At 37.8% G+C, this 23,272-nt stretch overlaps 1 protein-coding gene across 12 annotated transcripts in view; it reads left to right on the top strand.

Moving 5' to 3' along the window:
- Nucleotides 1-23,272, top strand: part of NTNG1 (netrin G1) — a 340,737-nt gene that overhangs the window by 268,867 nt on the left and 48,598 nt on the right. For 6 of the 12 annotated variants that reach the window (XM_045478470.1, XM_045478468.1, XM_045478473.1 and 3 more), the window contains 3 exons: nt 10,110-10,175; nt 12,496-12,555; nt 20,125-20,292. The exons of 2 other annotated variants lie outside the window; for them this stretch is intronic. In XM_045478470.1, coding sequence (XP_045334426.1) covers nt 10,110-10,175; nt 12,496-12,555; nt 20,125-20,292 — 294 coding nt within the window. The remainder of the gene's footprint in view (nt 1-10,109; nt 10,176-12,495; nt 12,556-20,124; nt 20,293-23,272) is intronic. 4 more of the 12 variants (XM_045478472.1, XM_045478476.1, XM_045478478.1 and 1 more) reach the window with 3 other exon arrangements.

Consider the following 23,272-nt stretch of genomic DNA (forward strand, 5'->3'; position numbering starts at 1 on the left):
AAACTCCCACTACCGTGGCAGACAGCATCCTCCCAGCTGTCATAGGAGAAACAGACTATATCTCCTTCTTCACATAGAAAACAATGACACCCCAACACCAAGCCTGAAATGCTCATTAAGGAAATGCCCCACAGCTTTGTGGAGCAGGGTTTTTATATATCTCAGCCTTTCGCTCTGATGGCTAAAACCTTTGAACAATTGTTAGATTAACTGATTCAAAATAGAATACTGAGAAAGCCAAGATTATGTGCTATAAGTGAAGGGAAGAATTTTCACTGTGGTCTCACCCCTCCCAGACTTCCTCATGGGTGCTGTGCCACCCAGGGTGATTGCAGTGTAAACAACAGCCGCTGAGGTGTTGCAAAACCCAACATCCATCGTGAAAGCAATACTCTGATCATTTGGATAAAAACAACTTCCTCCTTCTTACAAATGCACAGGCAGGTCTTCCAATTTGTAAAGCAACCCGGTGTACTTAAGCTTGTGAATAGTCCCGGACACAGCTTTGTTAAGCACTGGGCATGTTGAATGCCATGAAAATCAGCAACTTTGTAAATAGAAGTAGTGTTCACATCCTTTTAGATACCCGCCTAATGCTACAGCATGGCCTTTATGATCTTATTGAAATGGCATCAGTGCTACAGACTTGCAGATGGAGAAAGTTCAGCTCTAGTAGTCTCCGGGTTCTGCTTTAGTATCTCCTCTGGCATTTGCCTAATTGTGTGTGTGTATGTGTGTGTGTGTGTGTGTACACATATGTATGTGTGTGTGTATGTATATATATATATATATACAGTAGGAGCCCCACAGTAGGCTCCTTTCAGGCCTTGACAATTTCATTTGCATATGCATTTGTGAGCAAAAGGGAACCAAATGGAAGCAAGCTGGCACAGACTATTGAGGCTGCTGTGGCAGTCTAGCCTATCCAATCTTCAGAAATGGATGGATGGAAAGTAGTTCTTTGGCGCTGGGGTGTGTTTCTGTTCACGGTGTCAGTCATGTGTTGCATGGAATCTCTGACCGTACAGCTCACTGGACATTTCATTCGGCCGCCTCCGCCACATGCCCCATCTCTGAGCATCAGCAGATGTTGACCTTTTACACCCTGATTCAGGAAATCCCACTTTTGTTTGGCTTTGTTTTATTTTGAAATGGGTGGTGACCTGAAAGGATGCTTTGTTGTGCCTTTGGCAAATGTATCAACCTTTTTTTAAACAGGAGCCTAGGAAAATTTAACTCCTTAATGCCTAGTGAAAACCCTCTAACAAAGTGATAGTTTGTAACCTGACCTCATTGTGCCTTTGGCAGCTCCGTTTGGAGCCCAGTGGGTGTTTCCTCAGATTTCTCCAGCAAACAGGATGTAAAAGCTTCCAGGAGTCACCCAACATCACACACAACTAGCTTGCCTATTGCTGGCTTTAAAGTCAAGAGATTTACGATAAAACCATCAAACATGATTGTATCTTCTAGGCTGCTTAAATGGCATTTGCACATTCCTTCTTTGTGGTGCTCCTCATAAGGTGTTCCTTGTGTGCACTAGTGTATTCCTTTCCTCTCCAAATGGCAAGAATTCCTGCATAGAGGACTCACGGCCTATTCCCCAGGGTGCAGGAAGGAGGTTTCCAAGGTATAAGCTAGAGAAGAGGGAGTTGCTTGGGTTTTTAACTAAGTTTGGGTGTTTCCCAGGGCTTTCAGCTTTATCCCAAAGAAAGAAGCCATGAGCATAATTCTACCAAGTATATAGACAATGCCATTGTAGCAGATGTAATACCCATGAGACTCCCATCACCAAAGCATATTTCAAGGAAAGGGAATGATATATACTACTGATGTAAATTATTGATTTATGTAACCATAAATTCACATACGTATGCTATCTACACAATGGCTAAAGATTTTCAAGCCCTGATAGATTTCAGTATAGATCTCAAACTGTCAATACCAGTATTACAGTTCAAATGCATCGACAGAGTGGTCATCCTTTCCGATCATCTGCTAAAAATGTTTTTGAAACAAATTTCTCATTAAGATCATTTGTTGTACCTGCTATTGTCTATTTATTAGGAAATAGGCTTCCCAATCATTTCAAAGGTCCTTGATTTAAAACTTGGTCATTTTGATGTGCTTTTGACCATGGCTGAAAAAAATACTGGTGATATTGTCAGCAATTAATGAATCCCAAAAATATATCTATAGTCATTTGAGCCTTGTGATCTCTGTTACTACTTTACCTAATGGGGCAGTAATTCATTCAGGTTTCATTCTTTTTTAATAAAATGATTCACACACTGATAAGTAAACATTCACAATTTTACCCATGTGAACATTTGTTGATGCTGATGATGCAAATTAAGAGTTGGTTTGGTGTGGATGTTTTTGCTAGAGTGATAAACTAATGATTACCTTCTAGCATATATTATCTGATCCTTAGTCCTGAAAAGCAAGTGATTTCCCTAATATGTTAAACATTATACAGACCATAATTAGAATAAGAACTGGCCTAATGTGCACATAGCTTTGTGTGGGTTATTATCACTTAAGAAAGCAGATGACAGATGAGTCCGAGGTTAAAGGTAGGCCAGCCACTGAAATGGAAGATCACATCAGGAAACACCATTTCAGACAACTTGAAAATTTTTAATAAGTAAAGATATTTCTTAGAAAAGCAACAAAAGAAAAGAGAGATGTAAACGTTCTGTGAACCCAAGTATACATTATTTCTTTAAATTACTTTTAAGTGGCTGAGACCATGATATATAAAGCATAGAATATTGGAAGTGTTTGGATATCCTCTCCTCTCTACCTCATTCAATTAGAAATCATGGTTCACTTACAGGAAATATTCCATTTTCCTGTTTTCTCTTATAATGAGCATTCCCTTCATCATGGAGTTAAACTTCATCTCTAATTTGATTTAACTGACGGGACTGTGGAACAAGGGAGATGCTAGCTGCAGGGATCTAATAGCCTGTTGAGAAAGCCCAGAGATGTTTTCATCCTTGAAAATATTTGATGCTAGTTGGAGACCTTGTAAAAGTTGTGTTCCATACAGCATCCAGATATTTCTGTTCGGTACCGATTTGCTGTAGAAACCTGGACCATGAAGAAAATAATGAGGTTAATCATTTCCCCACCCAAGGGTTATTAGTAATCATGTTCATCTATCTAGACATCTGCAGTGTTTGTTTTTTTCCCCCTTTGCTTTAATACTTCTAAATCCCCCAAATAAAAGTTTCATTTGAATTGCCCTTTAACTAATTAGGTTTTATATAATGAGGAAAAAAATTATCAGGCTAGTGTAGCTATATGGCAAATTGCATGGTGTGCTACATTAATTTTGAACTGTTTGCTGATGTTCTAGAAGGAAAGCTCAGGTCCCAGGTGAAATGCCTTTGGGACTTTGTTATATCATGTACCCAGTATCCTCATCACAGATCCATTTCATATTTGTGTAACTAGCATTTCACATTCATGAAACCTTTGTGGTTATCCTAAAATTGAATGAACATTAGGATATAGCTGCTGCTTTAATCCTGAAGAATAAATCAAGTATTACAGTGAAGGAGGCGAAGTACCCCCTACCTAAAGAAAAAAGAATTGGGAAGTTTAGTAATGTTATCAAAAATCACCCACCTTGAGCAAACTGACTTTTTCATGTGTTAACCTTTTCCCAGGTGAATTTAGAGTGCCAGACCAGTTTTTAAGTGTGAGCTGCTATCTGCACCTTTGCTATTATCTCTGTGTAGGGGCATCTGGAAATTCGTAGCATAAACAAAGATTCAGCAAGATCTCTGAAAGGCCCCATGATGAGCCTCAAACATGTAACTATGAATTCCTGTGCTAAGAGTGTGGGTATCATTGACATCTTCTTGGAGTATAGATATGGAGCTGGTCAACTAAGTGTTTCACTTCCCAGGAAGAATTAGGCAGTGCTTTTGCTCACAACCGGAAGGAGATGTTCCCACATATCTACAGAATTCCATTTTACAAATGGTGAATCTGAGGCTCAGAGGGGCCGAGTCATTTGACCAGTGTAATACAAGCAGGAAGGCCCATCTGACTCCAGAAGTTATGCTCATAACATTACACCAAATGGAAGAGCTCAGAAGGAAAAATTCTAAATTTATTGGCTCTTACCTCAGACTTTTTCTAGTCCACCACACTGCACTTTAGACCTGTTGATCTCTGAATTGACCCATTTTTGCACAGAGAAATTTAGTGTCCCGGAGAAAAACAGAAGTTCATTTTCTGGTACTTCACTATGTTGTCAATAGAAGTTACCAGCATCATGTCTGAGTAGAAGGGGTAGGGAACTGTGACCTCCACGTTAATATATGCCCTTCCTCTACCGCTAAACATCCTCAGTATGCTGAGCAAGAGGGGAGATGTATAGATGTCAGGTATATTATAGATCGCAAGAAAGACAGCTCATGAAATATTCTATGCAAATTATGAAACATGTTTGTTCATATTGTATGACAGTAAAAATCCAAATTTTTTTCTTTATTGAAATAGTCACTTATAGCAAAAATAAAATTCTATATGCCATCTCTAGGACAGACCTACCATTATCACATTAAACTATATCTTTCCCATCAGTTTAATGACATGGTAGTTCTGAGGGTAGGCAGCTTGCTATGAAGATGGTAAGATTACCTCCAAGGCCCTAGAGATTTCTTCTGGAAAGCTTTAGGGTTTTCTATAGATTCCTTTCTAGGCATCAATAATGCTTCCAGATTCCCTGAGTAACAGAAGCATTAAGTATATAAGGCCGAAAGGACCTTGTGCCTTTGCCTCTACCTGATATTTTCCTCTCACACTCCTTGAAGAAGGATGTTTAATGAAGGCTCACTAACATCCCCCAGGAGTGGATTTTCATATCCATGGTGGCACCCATGGTGGCGTCCCACCATATTTTAGAACCAAAAAATTATTTAAAAATTAGTATTTTTAGGAAACTTAAAGAGCGTTCATTCAACATCATCATTTTACAGTATATAAGGCAACGAAGGCTTAAATGAAATGTCTAAGTCATCGGGGCAGTGGCCAAGGTAGGATTCCAGCTCAATATCCAATTTCCAGATTAGGACTCTTCACATTCTACCCTGATATTGGAACTCACCTTCTCATTTGATGAAACTACTAAAGTATGAAATTCTATGTGGTGCACCATTCTAGAAAAAGATGGGAAATCATGGTCACAATTTACTCTGTTTTTAAAGGGTGCCCACAAAGTGAGTTGAAAGTTGCCTATGGTTCATGCAAACTGAGTGCTATGGATGATAGAAGACAACTTAACATTCTAAAACAACCCTACCTCTAAAGCTTTCTTGATGTGAATAACATATTTTCAGCCTTCTGCTTCAAGCTTGTTTTCCAGTTTGACAAATTATGGCGTCAGCAATAGATGGTCAATTTCAGCCACTCCAACATAGTCCCCTCCAATGTATAGTGCAGAGTTTTCCTTGGGGCACAGAGGAGAAAAATTTTCCTCCCAAGTTTCACTCTTGTAACTAGAATCTCATTTTTTCTGATTCATGAAAGTGAGTTTCAAGTGCCACAACCAAACTGTTTTCTGAATTCTCTCCCTGATGAAAAACAGAATTCAGATGACATATATATTTGATTCATAGTCTAAACTGATGTGCCCCCAAATTGAAAGAAATTTGAAAGTTAACATTATATATTTAACTATTAATATTAAAAATCAAATCTTTTTCACAGTATCCCAAACTATTTCCATTGCTTTCTGAACAATAGTATTAATCAATAGAGACCCTAAAACTGGCCTAAGTTAACTACATCTTAAGTGAGCTTTTTTACCTATCAGTACCACTCACTTTGGGAATAATTAAGATTGCAAAAAAATAGGGGGAGCACATTATTTTCTCTAATTCAATTCAGCAAGAACTGTTAATACTACAGTAATCTGATTTTTGTCACAATAGCAACCACAAATGGTATCATAAGGGCTAACATTTTTTAAATGCTCATTACAATATCGAGCAAGTATTAACTCACTGAGTCTTGAAAACAACCAGCAGATAGTGTCATCATCCCCAACTTACAGATGAGAAAGACAAAGAGAGTTTCCTTTTTTTTTTTTTTTTTTGATCAAGAAAGAGACAAGTTCCTTGTCCAAGTGGTAGAGCTGGGATTTTAATCCAGCCCAAGCTCTACTTACCTGCACCATTACTCAAAAACTTTTCCCCAAATAGTTATTTTCTAAGCTGCCCATAGATGCACTTTGAAAATTCAACGAGGGGCGCCTGGGTGGCGCAGTCGGTTAAGCGTCCGACTTCAGCCAGGTCACGATCTCGCGGTCCGTGAGTTTGAGCCCCGCGTCGGGCTCTGGGCTGATGGCTCGGAGCCTGGAGCCTGTTTCCGATTCTGTGTCTCCCTCTCTCTCTGCCCCTCCCCCGTTCATGCTCTGTCTCTCTCTGTCCCAAAAATAAATAAACGTTGAAAAAAAAAAAAAAAGAAAATTCAACAACGAGAGTAATTGGATCTGATTGACATTCCAGATATTTTTGTTTTTTGTAAGGGGACAGCTGTGGAGCATGTGATTATGGTCTCTATACTCCTAGAGCCAGTCTTTGGAATCTAGTCAAGGAGATTATCAAAATGAGTCCAGTCCATTTTCCCAGATGTATTGTGCCAGCATCCTTAAGAAATAGGGATTTCCACAGAAGGCTATTCTTGAATGACTAGCCATCTACAACCCCACTGGACACATGGAGGGATCCCTCCCCTCACCCCAATAATAATTTCTCAACTCCAGTTTGGGTTTCACTATGACAGTCGAAAGGTCCACTGTCAAAACATGCAGCAATAATTTTCCCTTCCCTCTTAGTCCTCTAGAGTCTCCAAAGAGCGTGTACCTCATCCCAATAGGCTCATCCTCCCATGAACTTGAGTGGGGGCCCTGCTAGGCCATTGGAGAACTCCTAGAGGGATGGAAATTAACACCTAAGAGAAACCTTAGAGATCTTTTAGTCCAGCACCTTTATTTATAAGGAAATGGAAGTCCAGAGAAATTAACAGCCAGGCAATTCCTTGGTAGCAGTACTGGGACCAAACCTGATTCTTCTGACTCACGGTGACCTTTGCCCTGCAACAAGCCACCACTTTAAGACCTTCATGTTGGCCCAAAGATATACCTTAGTTAATTTGTGAAAAAGTGAAATTAATAAATTCTGCCTCAGGTCACCCAAAGAGGCAATACAATAGTTTTAATGCAATATATATATATATATATATATATATTGCAATATATATATATATATTGCAATATATATATATATATATATATATATATATATATATATATATTTTCTATTTTCAATTTCCACCTACTCAAAACAAGTGGCCCCCTGGCTAAAAATTATCAGAAGCTACATGTTATGCAAAGATTTTTCATTAGAATTGGCTATGATAACATAGAATTTGTTTCAATTATACTATTAAAATCATCTTCAATGTGCCTAATTTACTCCTGGGAATTAAACATTTGTTAGTAATATTGATTAAATATTTATTTGAGCCAGGATCTTAGAGTAACAAGAGTAAATGGAGAGTAACTGCCTAATTTTGTTTTCTTACTTAGCCTTGCAATTATGAGACAAAATCAAATTTTTAAAAAATAAGATGAGATATTAAATTAAAAACTCCTGGGGACCAAATATTGGAACATGCATGCACAAACAGTAACATGCTGTAGGAGTCTAGGGGGAGGGAGGGCACAAATTTCAGTGCCTTTTTTTTTCAGGACATTTTTCCTTCCAAGGGAAAAACAGCACATAAAATTTTGTCCCATCAGAGATATGTGTAGATTAGATTGGGATTTCCAATGGGATCACTGCTGGTGATTCTGAGTTTTGAGTGTTCAGGAAAGTTAGGCATCCCACATAATGGAACTTTTGGGGGCGGCGGAGGGGAGGGAATGTCTAATTACATTCCCAGTCAAATACAAGGGCTACCTTCTCCCCTTCCCCCCAAGAAACCATCTGAAGTACACAATACAGAAGAAAGTTACACTCCAGGTACGGATCAGATTGTGACTGAGCTGTCTACCTCGATAATTCCATACAGTCAGGTTGTTAACGATTCAAAAGTAGAATGCCCTATGTTAACTTTTTATATATTTTATACATTCCTTAACATGGAACCTCAGAATCCTAGGGGGAAAAATTATAAAACACTAGGAAAAGAGTATGCTAAAAATAGGCATAAACAAATATTTAATAGAATATGGGATACAGTTTAATTTATGAACCTAATTTTCAAAACTCACTTTTAAATTGATTTACTATAAATGCCGGTCTTTACTTAAATTTCTTGGCAGAGCTTATTAACCAAACAATCATATTGCTTAATTTCATCGTTACTAAATACCTAACATCAAATTTACAAACAGCAGCCCCACTATGACCTGTATTTGCCTCTCCTATAAGAAAAATATGGAGAGAACCATTTCAACAAAGTAAAATATTCTTAATTTGAAGCTAATAATGTGAAGGAATATATTTTCTATATAAACCCACAATTTTTTTCCAAGTAATTTCTAGAAATCATATTCATTCCCTCAAAATGCAAATTTATAGTTTTTCAGAGGTAATGAGCACTGTTTAAGTAGCCTTGTTCTGTTAATTCAGCATCTTCCCAGCACCAAAATGCTCAGGTGAAAAGCAACATTAGTTGCCTACTTTGCCTATACATGTTACTAAGTATCTATATATTTAGTAACAGTTGGGTACAAATGTGGAAAATATTATCACACTTTTTTCATTCTGCAGTTTTGACAGAGTAATATCAATATTAAGATTTCATCTGCCTTTGTGTACACACACACACACAGTAGATCAGCTTTTCTAACAAATATTAAAATACCAAAGTTATAGCGAAAGTACCATGTCTTACAAGAATGTTACTTGCTATAATCTAATTATGGAGGAAACAATCTGATAATACCTGTTTACAGTGGCCTAGCCACTTGATATCAATTATTCAATTATTAGATATTTACTGAGGCCTCCTGCAAGGCTTTGCCCTTCCTCAAAGAGATCCAATCTAATTACAGAGACGAGAAATAGACCTATGAAATTTAAATTAACAATATTAAAACTCATGCCTTATCCCCATATCAATGAGAAATCAGGAGCACAGACAGTAACATGCTATAGGAGTTTGGAGGTGAGAGCACTTTTTGTGAACTTGGGTAGTCCCAAAGGACCACACAGAAGGTGTAGTTTTGAGCTGATCTGAATGGGTGGTAGATTGGAGTCCTAAAATGCCTGCTTTAATAGTTATGCACCTTAGCAAAAATAATTTTAAAGCATCCAATCCTAAACCTAGATGTTCTGCTTTTCCAGAGTCTTTTTTTTTTTTTTTAATATGTGTATACTGGTGAATCTAAGAAAGAAAGAACATCAGTTCTCAAGGTAACAATGCTTATAATTACCTCTGGATTGGAGCCAAAAACTCTAGAAACATAGGTTGAAGTAAAAAAAAAAAAGAAAATCATGAAGACATATACACATCCGTACATACAAACCTTAGCTATACTAAGAAGCCAGAAATCACCAGTGTTCCCTTTCTTTCTCTGAGAAATGGCATAAATAAAAATAGGAAATAAATCCACTTCTTTGCAGAGATAATGGCTCACACTTAAAACATACCCCAAAGAATCTCTCATGAAAGACTAATGCAACCAGTTCATATCTGTAAATATAAATTGCAGAGAATGGAATCCTCCAGTGAGAAATTATTTCTTTCACGTTATCTTCTAGTTTCAGGCACCAGCTTTATATAACAGTTTGAAATGCCGAAGTCCCTATTTGGTTATTTGTAAGAACACTCTAGTTTATTGCAAAAGTAAATGTATATAGCTTTGTTAGCGAAGGGGCTATCTATTTAATGTCCATTCAATGTTTTGGGAATCATCAATTGCTTGCTCTTGTTTGGTGCGGGAGTCATGTTTTGTTAAGTGCATCACAGCCAAGTTAAAGAGCAGATGTGTGGTTTGTGTCTTTGTCCATATAAGTTTCTGTTTAGACCAAATGACATTATAGCTGAAAATAACATACCCTGATTTTTCCTGATGCATGCAGATCTTCCAAAGTTTAATAGGATATGGCCGAATATTTCTTCCCTTGAGGTTTCTAACCCAAAACAAGGTAGGAGCATGTAAAATTCCTAGCAATATAAAACCCCACATGTTTAGGGGGAAAATCCCATATACTATTTTTCAGCACTGGATAACAGCATTATTGTGAATGCCATGTCTTTGAAAGAATCCTGATTCAAATATTATTTCTAATATGAAGGGTGCCCTGGAAATATTAGAGTGAAAGATATAGGGGGAAATTAGATGGCATAGAAGTTACAAGCACTTCATCAAATTTAGGTTGAATGTCTCTCCCAAGAGAAGCCTCGAGTTTTGCTGCCATCACAGTTTGGAATATAAATAATAAGCCTTAAAAACTTCTGAGTGCTGCAGGTGTCCTTCCAATGTCTCCCTTTTGCTCCTCTTAACGAAACTGACTAGTACGTCAGTTGTGTTGAAGGTCGGGGGAAAAATACATAAAGGCAGTATTGCAACCCCTAACAGACTTGTTTTCTTTTACTGTTTCTCCATATTGACTGGCAGAAATTTGAATCTCTCTCTCTCTCTCTGTATCTCTCTCTCTGTCTCTCTCTCTCTCTCTTCCACATCACAGTATATTTTCTCTGTTGGGGCTTCCCCCTTTAATCCTTTACAAATTAACAATTATTTCTAGCAGCATTAAGAACAACCTGCTCTCTGTCTGTCTTTAGAGCAGTAATTATTTTCTGACTTGTAACCTCAAAAATAAGTAAATAAATAAAAGAGAGAGACTGACAGCAGTGTGATTACACAGGAAGAAATAGAACTTTTAAAAACTGGGCAATGAAATTCATAAGAGGCAGTGCAATGTTAAATTCACATTAACATCTAGCCTATAGATATATATAGACATGTATAAATAGGAGTTTATTTTAATAGAAAATTGTATTCTTTTGCCTTCTTTCTTCTCAAAAAAAAGGCACATTTTTGGCTTCCACCTTCTTTCATTACATACAGGATGTTCCTTTTAAACTCTAATGAATACAGATGGAGGAGGAAATGAGCGAAAGGAGGAACCAGGAAATAGCTGCTAAGCAAACAAAATATATTAGCAATTTGTTGGGGAGTCAAATTGGAAGGGCTGCGTTTTCAGTCCTTGATCAGGGTGATGAAATCGAGACTGTCCTAGATACATATATTAGTAGCAAATAGAATTATCTTAATCATCTGCTCCAAATGAATTTTTTCAACTTTCTGCATACATATGTGGAAGAAGAAATAGAGCTCAAGCTCACCCCTATTAGTATAATTCTGTGAGGATTTGGGGGAGGTTTAGTGGCTTTATTCCTTGGCAGGTTCAATGAGAGCATCTTCAGTGAAATGTCACTCAGTATTTCCCATTGAATTTCAGAGTTCAACAAATTATACAAGACAGGATCTAAGACTTAACACTTCTCCACAGTGAGTTTTGAGATGAACAAGATTATGCATTGTTCAAAACCTGAAACACACCTGCTTAATTATTTTGCTGTGTTTTCTGTCAGTGTCACTGCACAGAAAATTTTCAGAAATACCTTCAGCTAATACCAGGTGCAGTTTTTTTAGAATGTGGGTAATGAGTTCAAATGAATTTATTTGAGAAGCGGCGTACGGGATAAAGTGCTTAAACTTGAAATTTTAGCTCAAGGTGCACTTTCTAACAGAGGCCAGTTCTGTGCAGCCATAATTTATCTTGTCAACATCTGCAAAGAACGTCAGGCTCTACCTGCTTTTGCTGTTTTCGCAAGCAACTCGTCATGAATAATCGGAAAAGAAATGGCAGACAGCATACAGAGCAATCTCTGCCATTAACAAACTGATATGACCACAAAGGTAATAAATATTGAGAAGGAGACTACATTTTTCAAAGGTAGACAGATTCAAGGTGACTCTGAGACTAAGGTCCATATGGTTGGCCACTGAGATTATGTTCCGTGAGGTCTAATCAGTTCAACAAAAATAATCTAACTGGCTAAGGCACAGACAAGCTTTTGGTTACACAGAGAAAATGACAGTGAATTGAGGCAATGATTGCTAATTATCTCAGCACAACGACTATTTAAAAGAGGGTCAATAGGGGATCCTAATATCCATAATGTTACCAGAATAATCCTTGCATAACTGGACTCTTAAATGGTAATTCTCTTTGCCTCTGAAAATAAAGCTTCTAAGCTTTATTACTGACAATGTAAAACCATTTTCAGCCAAATACAAGACTTCCTTTGGGACTGAAACCATCTCCCAGAAACAACAGATACAAATAGTCTCTTCATTTAGGGCTACCTTTTCAAGTGGGTTGATGATAAGTTATTACAGTTTGAACGTTTCACTATTGTTTCTAATGTTCTGTTCATTCTTTTAAACCTATCCAGTTGCTCCCAAATTAGCTTTGTCAACAGTTTCTTCTGTTCAAGTTGCAAACCACAAGAGAGGTAGGAATTCTTGGATTCATACAGTGATTTCATGGTGTTATGTGTTGTGAAACATTGCACTGTATGAATCTGGAATATCTGTGAAGTGTACCCATCAGCTTATCGGTGAGGCATGTTGACTGATACCAATCAATGCATCAAATAGTACTGAAAATGTCATCTGTAAGAGACAAAAAACTTCACTCAGAAATTTCACTGCTGCAAATTAAAATTGCTGCAACATTTGTTTTCTGAAAGATTAACACGTGAATAAACATTCAAACAGCTTAGGATCCTGTTTAGAACATGAATGTTAGAGTATTAACATTGTTGCTCATTGGCATTGAAAATAAGGAAACCCACTTACAGTGAGTTTCAAGGATGCTTTTCATGAGAACAGAATGGCAGGTTCCGTGTTTTGTGCCCATTTGACTTTTCAACAAACGAAATACCTTATATTTTCTATTTCCATTGTTTGAAATGAAATTGAATGAATACCAGTGAAGATCTACACTGGGTTAAGCATTGATTATGACCTGAAAATAATAATTACATTACTTTCTTTAAATGCAAGCAAGCAGTATCTCATCTGTGACTCATGAATAGTCCATTCCAGCTAGCATCTGTCATTCACAGAATGAAGATTTTTCAGGAAACATAAAGACTTCTGTTTTTATTTTACCATTTTCCTTTAAATGTCTTGTGTGACAGGTGTGTCTTGTTTTCCACCCTTGACTGTTGGGCTTATGTCATGTTTTTGGTTTGTGGGGTTTTTTTTGTTCTTTGTTTTTTCATGAAACACCTCTTATAAAGAAATCTATTTATTAACAAAGTCAAAATTCAGTTTGACCCACTTGATGAAAATGACCGTAATAGCTTATTTATTCCTTATTGAATAGAGTCAGATCATTTTCCAGATTTTAATTAATGTTGAGTTGGTCCTTCTGTGATGTATAGAGAAAAAGTTGAAACTGGGCCAAAGATGGGAAAAGGGAAATGAATAATATTCATACCATGTCTTAAACTTTCCTCACAATGTGCTTTTTACATATCAAACATTAATGGTGCCCTTTTGAGGGGAATACAAATGTATATGAATTTGGGGAAACTAAGTTCTTTGGAACAGACCGGCCACAGTGTCATAGGGTATCAAGCCTATCTGGGCAAGTGTGCCCATCTTAAGGCCACAGGGGGAAGATCTTTCTTTATCTCCAAAATGCAAATCCACACAAAGAAACCAAGGAAGTGGAGGAAACAGAGAAGCATTAGGGACTTTCATAGATTTCATTTCTCTTATGTCCCGTCAAGTACACTGGAAATACAAGGGGCCTCTTGACCTGGAATTTCACCCTGAATCATTGAATCTCCAGTTTCCTGGGGTCATAGCACTAATGAGGTTCAAACACATCTCCAGAGGCAGGAAGAAGCTACCTAATGACTTACCATTTAAAAAAATCCATATCGTCATCAAATGATGTATGTAGCTTCAAAAGCTACATAAGGTTGCAAAATAGGGGAGGGGTGAGGTAAGGACCAGCAAAATGCTACAGCCACTTCACTGCCACCCCTGGAGGAGGCCCCTCAGAGGCATGGTGACTCTATTAATGTAGTGAGAGGAAAATACTTTTTGAGAGTTCTCATTCCTTTGCTTTCTATCTAAACTCTTTTCCCCAAATCTGTTTTGTTTCTTTTTTAATGAATTTTCACCAGCTTTCCTAATTTGGCCAAAAAGAAAAATGACCTGTGCCATATTCAGAGGACTTGATCTTATATTTACATAGGCCATGTAACATATGATGCAAGGCAACATGGCAAACAGTAAGAAAGAAGACACCCAGGGGAAGTTTAACCCCTCCTACTCTAACGTTCTTTTTCTTCCATTCTCTTTCTCTCCAACCTCTTGCTTCTGGCAACTCCTCCTTGCCCAGCCCTTCTCCAGCCAGTGTCAGTCAGAAAGAAACTTTACTTAAGAGGGTTGGGTCGTTCCTGATCTAGACCAACCACTCCTTCTAAAATACTCCTTCTAAAGTATCCCTAGCTTTAATTGGTCTTAACTAGCCAATTGCTAAGTATTGTAGTATCTTATCATAACTGTTTCATATGAGCTCATCTATTCATATGGGGGATTTTACCCCCCAGGGGACTTTTGGTTGTCACGACTTGGGGGTTGCTACTGCATCCAGTAGGTAGAGGCCAGGGATGCTTCTAAATAGCCTACAACATATAGGAAAACAAAGAATTATTTGGCCCAACGTGGAAATAGTGCCAAGGCTGAGAAACCACCCTAGACTCTGCAGGACTGGCTCATGTTGTTCCCTGGTATGAGGTGATTCTCAGGAAATATGTACTGCCAGCGGTTCCTTGCACACCATGGCCATGTGTTCTAGATGACCCCACTAGCTCATCTACACAGCAGCAATGAAAAATCATCTACAGTGTAATCTGAGATTGAAAAACTACATAAAACCATAGAAGTTTTTACAAGTCTCCTTTTTTTCTTCCCAAAATGATCTGCATAGACGGGTAGACAACCCTCAGCTAAAATAATCAGTAACTCAGTTACACCTTGTTGGTGTGGCTGTTGTTTTTCTAAACTCTTGGGTATATGGGATGTAGCCAGACTCTGATGGAATTCAAATGGGGGAGGCATGAATTTAAGCATAACTTTCCTCTTGTGTCTGCCTGTGTTTTGCAAAAAAAGGGCACCTTTAGAATCGTCACATATTCACAGATACGTTCATTTGACAATGTTCGTTGAGTGCCTAGCATGTGACAGATGTTTTGAGTTCTCTGGTTACATCTGTAAACATAACACAGTCCACACTCGTGTATTTATACTCAGAGTATGGGGGAAAAATTATTTTAAATATACTTTCCAGATACTATAAATTCTACAAAAAATTAAGTAGGATTAGGAAATTGAGGATTAGTATGTTTAGGCATTGCTGTTATTTCCAATAGAGTGATCACAAAATTTTCTTTGAGCAGAAACCTAACCACAAAGTGAGGAAGCAAGTCACAGGGATGTCTAGGGGAAGAGGATTCTACACAGAGGTAACAGCAAGAGCAAAGGCCCCAGGGAAGTCCCTGGCATGTTTGCAGAGCAACATGGAGGCTTTGTACAAGAGCAAGGAGGAAAGTGATTGCAGTGAGCCACCAGGGAGGCCAGGGGCCAGATCAATTGGGAATGAATGCATATAAGTTCTGTGTTTTATTCTGAATGGCATGGAAAGCCATTAGGATTATAAACAAAGGGATGTCATGACTGAATTTAAGTTTTGAAAGAGTCACTCTGGCTGCTGTGTGGAGAGGAGGTATCACTAGCATGCAAGCCAAGAGAGCAGTTTGGGGACAATCGCAATAATCCAAGTGCCTTTAACTCAAGGTGACAGAGTAAGAGGTGGTGAGATTAGAGTGTATTTTAAAAGCATAGCCAAGAATATCTGCTGATTGACTGGTTGTCAGGGATGAGGAAAAAAGACATGTCAAGAACAACATCAGGAATTTTGAGCTAAGCAATTGGAGGAATGGAGTTGCCATTTACTGAGATAGGGTGGGCTGCCTGGGTGAGTAGCAGGTTTGGGAAGGTTGACCTAAGAGCTCTGTTATGAACATGTTGAAGTTGAGATATCTAGTAAATGTCCAGGTGGAGACTAAGAATGCAGATGAGTATGTCAGTCTGGAGGAAGTCTCACTAACTGGGGAGTTGATCTAGGCTGAAACAACTATTTTGGAAAGGTCAGCATCTAGATGATGTGTAAAGTCCGGAGACTGGGTAAGGAGCCCTAGGCTCTAGGTTGAGCCTAAAGAGCAAAGAGTTCCAAGAGCTAAGCCCTGAGTACCTGTGAGGAGAAAGGACCAAGAGGAAAAGAGAGGGAAAAACAATCATGGGTGGAGAAGAAGAAGAAGCAAGAGAAAGTGGTGACCCAGAAGTCCCCTGTTTTAGGAAGGGTTTCCTGGCAGCCCTAAAGGTCCCTTTGAGACTTATGGTTATAAACTTAACATGAGACTTGTTTCAAAATAGTTGGAGAAAAACTCCAGCCATATTTAGCTGCTGGGGTGTAGGCATGGAGAGATGGAGAGGTGGATTTAAGCAGGATCAGGTTTTCCCAGGAGACTGATTGCGGTGGACACTCGGGGTCAAGGGAGATGAAAGTGTATGAAAGGAAGTCACTGTAAGGAAGGACCATGGACTCCATACTTTGTAAGAAGGGAAAGGAGGACATGGCAGGTCAATGAGTTGAGAGATCAAAGAATTATTGAACTATTAGTATCATCCCTGCAGGGTCTTAATATGGTAATGTAACTCAGACTACATCGTTAATAATCATTCAAGGATTCTGTGCCTGTGTGGAAAGACTAGTTCCTAAAGAGCGGTAGATTAACAGAATACTGAAAAATAATACAGCAGCCTAATAATTACATTTGAAATGCCTTGCATTTATACACTGCTCTCATGTTTTTCAAATCATTTTCAAAGATCTTTTTGTCATTTTACATTCTCAAATATATCGTGGCCAGAGAAGACAGCTTTATTGAAGTCTCAGAAGAATCTTAGAAGTCTTAAAAGAATCAAGTTGCTACCCTGTTTCCTAGATTAAAAGATATTTAAATATCCACTTATCTTCTAAAATAAATTTATTAATATTGGGCATTTAGCTGGTATGGTTCTATATATAATTATACAACTTACATTATTTATCTTCTCCTACCAAAATTAATAAATCGGTCTTCAAACAAGACCCAGAAACAAATAATGTCATTGTGGAAATGTATACTACTCATTGAATTCAGAGTAATAGTAGATGATAGTGTGACATTTGATGTGTCCATGGAGATTCATGGGCTGAGTCTTGAAAGTGTTGAACTTGGATATCTATAGATATGTTTTATTTCTTGGATAAAACTTTGTCAGATAGAGCTCAGCATGTACTCTTGCCATTGCGCAGATCTTACAGAACTCTTCAAATACCCACAAAGGAAATGATTTATGAAACTTCTCTAGCCTTATTCTCTACACTTTCCCCAACTTCATACCTTTGCAGGTTCTATTCCCTTTTCACCTGAAATGCTCATCCCCTCTCCCCCAAACTTCTTTTTTCTAACAAACCCTACCTGCCCTCATGGAAGACCCATTGTTAAGTCCAGTGTTAAGGTAGTTTTTGCTAATTCCCCTCAAGTTAAATGACCTCCTCCTTAGATCACTTTGTGTCACTGTTTGGCTTTCTTAGCACATGCTCTTTTGTTTTCTAGTTATTCTAACCATATGTTTGTCTTACCCACAAAACTAGTTTTTTGACAAGGGCTTCTTTGTAGCTCCAGCTTTTTTCAAAGCTGGATAAATTATATTAGGTGCACCAAGGGCCAGCCTGGGATGGGGAATATGAGAAACAACCACCAAGGAACGTCTTCCAGGAGGGAGAGCCAGAGGACAGGGCTGTTGATGCCCATTCCTCAGCAGTTCCAGGCAGCTCTGAAGAAGTCCTTAGGAAGCAATTAGATTTGGAACTTGGGTCTCCTTCCTGAAACCACTACTCTTGGGTGGCTCTAGGCCAGAAAGGTTTTCCCTGTTCCAAATCCTCAACCAAGAAAGGCTCTAGAGCCCTTTTAGGTTTCCTCGCAAGTCAGAATTGCCAGCATAAACAAGGTGTAACTCAGGGAGATATAGTGTATTGGAGTGATATGTTAGTTTTCTAAGAAAATTTAATTTGGTGATCTGTAATTCTATTATTTTTGTTGTTATTGTTTTATTATTATTAATATGGCATGCCTTAACTACTGCATAGGCCTCCTTCCCACTCTGCTCTTCTCCCTCTGCTTCCTCCTGATCCCAGCCCCCAACATGCGCGCACGCGCACACACACACACACATACACACACACACACACACACACACACACACACACACACACACATGACAGAGCTATCCTCCCCTAAAGGAACCAGCTTGTCTTCAGGAGCCTCCCCTTCTTCTTGCTTCCCTTTTGAGTATCTAGAATCCCCAAGGTGCTGACCCTAATCTTGGTATCTTTCACTAGTCACTACATCCAGTGTCCTCCTCTGCTTTGATACACATTTTATTTTATTCTGTCAGGACCTTGACCCTCTGCTATAGCAATCGGCTCTGCACTAAATAAATCCACACCATTCCGATGAGTACCAGCATGTTTAAAAAAAATCCAGTCTCTCTTCCTTAATCTTCGTTATTCATTTTGACAGTGCTTATTCATTGTTACTCTGCTCATCAAATGCGATACTTCCAAAGTTTATCTAAGCCAAAAGAGTAGCTCAGTCCCTTGCATAATGCCTGGCACATGGTAGATCAACCCAATAAAATATGGAATGAATGAATGAATGAATGAATGGGTTCAAGTAGTGGCTGTCTTTGGCTTCCTAGTGAGGTAAAATAAAGGTCAGACATTGAAAAGAGGAGTATTTTTGGATAAACTAAATAAAGGTTTTGCAGTATCACCGTTGACTTTCCTCATTAATATCCAGCTACACCTGCCACCATATTTTGAGAAGACAAATTAGCTTCCCCACCTACTTACTTCTCCCGCCTTTTTTTTTCTTTTTCTATCTGATTTGATGGTGATTGCTACTGGTAAAGGCTTTGTCTTTACCACTTTTTTGAAAAATGTTGAATTAGATGAACAACTTCTTGCTTTAGCTGAGATGCAACCAAGAGAAAATGTAATCACTCCCCATCCTTCCCCACCTGCTCTCCTTCTCTTTCCCCATCTCCTTGTCTAGTTCTTCTCACCATCAGGACCTCAGCCTCAGAGGCATCTCCAACATTCTGGGAAAACAAAGAAAAGAAATCTGGGAGTACTGCATAATCACTAGCTGCCTAATCCTTCTTTTGTAGTGGACTCAGCTTGAAATTTGAATGAAAAGGAAATCTTCAGAGCACTTTTCCCATACAGATCATCTCTCTGTTTTTTGTATTTTCTCTCACACATAAACAAACATCATATTTGGCCTGATGAAAGGCTTACAAAGGCTGTCTTTCCTGTTAGCATTTGGAATAAAAATAGAGAATTGTTTAGTCCTCCAGATCCCTATTAAATTTGCCACAATTTCTGTGAAACCCTGACCGAGCTACTGTCTTAACATAAATGATAATGAGACTAAACAAAGGAGTCATGGGTGATGGCAGGCTCAGGCCCTAGATGCTCACATACTTCCCTCCCTTTTTTTAAGAGTGCAAATATGAAGAAAAAAATGGGGAAGTGATGTAAAGATAGTAAAGTTCTCAGTGTGCAAAACTTAGACTTTTGCATCAATGGCGACCAAGCCTTCCCAAATTTTAAAAGGTGTACACCTGCAAATGCTTCTGTTCATATTGTATGCCAAGAATTAACACTCTTCGGTCATGTTCTGAATGTCCAACCTTTCTATCCTGCTTGAAACAGATGCTACTTCCATGCCAGTCACAACCACCTGTGGTCGCCATGTGTCATGTTGCATCACATAGATGTAATGCCATTCTGCCATCTTTTCTCCACTCCTCATTTTATCCAAGCATGTAGTGTGCTATTACTCTGCTACTGTATACACTCTGTATACATTTCTGTTCTTCCTTGCAAGATTGTGAATGCTTCGGCCACTCCAATCGATGCAGTTATATCGATCTGCTAAATACAGTCATTTGCGTGAGCTGTAAACACAACACTAGAGGGCAGCACTGTGAGTTATGCAGGCTGGGCTACTTCAGAAATGCTTCTGCACAGCTGGACGATGAGAATGTGTGCATAGGTCAGTTCCATTATAATTTCAGCTATTGTTCTGTGCCTTTCGAGCTATGGGGAGCTATTCAAGGTGAAGAGGCTGTTAACTTGAACCACGGCTGAGCCAGAATGAACTTTCTCAATGGAGAAAACATCCTTGTGGTAGACTTAAAATTCTCTTGTGCCGGTTGAATTGGGGAATATATTCTGAATCCTTGTTTTTGTTGCTTTAAATATGATGATCTGGAAATCTTGTTTAGAAGATGAAGAATTTTCTATCAATTATTCTTTCTTCTTTTTTTTTTTTTGCATGAAATCTTAAAACCTGGTAATATCAAACTGATCTTAAAGGCTTATATTGTACATTCAACTTTTAAAATGAAAACTCATTATATGGGACTTAATTATAGATATGAGAAATTAGGATAAACTCTTGCACATAACTGGTAATCAACAAACATTGATTGATTAAAAATATTGCCAATTGGAATTGAAAATCATTAGCAACTGGTAATATAGAAGTTTGCCTGACTTTTCCATCCATAGCAAGGAAATTCCATTTATTTAATTTTCCTAGCCCCCCAAAGCAGAAGCAATTTCTCAGAACTATTATAGGCAATGAATTCTCATAGCTTCCAAGGTAAATAAGGAAAAACTGGGTCCACAGGGTTCCCTTGAGCACTATCCCCTACCCACCATGACTACTGCTCAGGTCAACTGGAGAGAGAACCTGTTTTCACAGACAAAAAATTTCTCCCACCTTTTGCACAGTGGAACCAGTCTTTAAGAAAGGGAGCTGATGGAAAAATAAGAAACAATAAATGGAATTTCACTTCATAATTTACTTTGAAGAAATGCATATATTTGAAATGGTCAAGGTACATGTGTGTCTGTTACCATACCAGTAGGTAAATACATTGGCAACTAATTTTCAAAATAGAATTTTTCACATAAAGACTAATGTAAATTTTTTAAAAATGCAGAAAAATGACAGGTGGTTTTTTCATCAAAAAAGAAATCTAATCTGCAATTCTGAGATCATTGTCTTCTGATTAGGTCATCAAGATCATATGGTTACTTGCCCAGAATCCCATAAACTAGGTCTACAAGTTGTTGTGAATTCAGTTAAACCAAGTTTACATAATACTGTTAATATCTACAGTATGTTCTATTTTTCCAAGTGCCTCCTTATTTATTATTTGTGAATTAGTGGAGAGATCACTGGACTTAGAGACCGGAGAGCTGGGTTCAAGTCCCATTTTGCTATTTAATAGCCGTATGTCTTAGGTAAGTCCTTTCAGAACTCCCAGTCAAACAAACTGGGATCATATGGAATGCCCAGGAAACACTTGGTAAACTGTGAACTGACTTGCAAATATGGTTTGTTTTTGTTTTTGTTTTGTTTTGTTTTGTTTTTACTTAATCCTCATTAACAAAACCAGGGGGGGTAAGTATTCCACTGATAATTTCCTCTATTTTCTAGTTGAGAAAAGTAAGGTGAAATGAACCAAATTATACAGCCTTAGCAAAGAGTTAGCTTCCTGACTTCAGAGCTTGAACATCTTCTCCCAGCTACCCTGACATAATTAGCAAAACTAAACTTGTCAGACTTCTTACTTAAACGGTATGCTTTTTGGATGACAGTAGCAATTCCACCATGAGTTTGTGAACAGTAGTTCAGTGGCCTTTATAACAATCGGGGTTACAAAGATTTGAGGCTATTAATAACCCAAAAGACATGTAGCTGTCTGAATTTTGAATGCAGAGCTACACTTCACTGAATGTCATTTGTAAAAATATATAAATGTCATACTATAAATAAAGAAACAAGAGAAAAGGTGAAATAAATAGGAACGCAGGAATAAAAATCATTTTCATAAAATACCTAAGATTAACATGTTTTACAGTGTTAATTTCATAGTATTTTAAACAAATCAGAGAAAAAGGCCTTAAAAGAAAAGATTTTATTCCATAAAATTTCTAATAGCATGTAACTTAACAATATCCCAAAGTGTTTTACTCAGAGTATTCTTTCTTATAAGCTTTGGCCCTTTTCCAGTCCTAAAGTAATTTTATGAAGTATAAAATCTGCACTTACTATTTAATTTTAAGAGGTTTAGTCCTGTTGTAAATCTATTTCTGATTATCTACAGGCAGGAAGGCAGCCTGTTTAGCTTTTGTCTTTTGAATAACATCAACTAGTGATGAAATATGAAAAAGCTGAATATACATTTCTTCTCCTGCCTAAAAAAATCAAGAGCATTTGTTATCTCCATTTCTAGACAGTTTGTTAGTTAAAATTATAAATCTTTGGGGAATTTTATTTTATTGAAGCAAACATGTTTCTATTCAGTATTTTATACTTTCCAAACCAAGTAAATTGGTAAACACAAAGATGAGAACTTTTAGGTACCATTAAAATTGGCTATAATATTCCCCCACATACCAAAATTCCTTAAATTGCTGCCTTTTTTCTAAGGCGTAAAATTGTTTGTAAAGAATGCATTGGAAAATGTAGCTAGCTGATATATGCTATAGTCTATCTTTTGTCTTTAGTCTATATATATGTACAATGAATCAATAACAATAAAAGCTATGTCCTATAAGAGCTATGGTTTCCACTTTTCCCACTTGAAGAACTGCCTACACACCAGGCTAAGGCTGGAGTTTGTTCTCTGAGGGCCATTGGTAGCCTGTGGCTCCCTATTGCCAAGGTTTGCCCTAAGGGAAAGCATGAACTTATTCACTCTTTTCCACAGTTAAGCTCCCCAAAGGGCTTGAGCCAGGACTGAGAATTAAATTGAAGAGCATACATCACAAATAATTGAGTTTAATACCTTTTTGTATAGAAAGCACTAATGAAAATGAATGGATATTTACCCAATTCACTTTCACAGAATTAAGCACCAATCTCAGAAAATTTGAACTTCATCTAAGTCTTCTCCAAATTTAAGGGGGAAAAGAGGCATTTTGCCATCTCTTCAACAAATGACAATGAAATCCACCAC

Source organism: Leopardus geoffroyi, chromosome C1 (assembly GCF_018350155.1).
Source record: "Leopardus geoffroyi isolate Oge1 chromosome C1, O.geoffroyi_Oge1_pat1.0, whole genome shotgun sequence".
NCBI lineage: Eukaryota > Metazoa > Chordata > Mammalia > Carnivora > Felidae > Leopardus > Leopardus geoffroyi.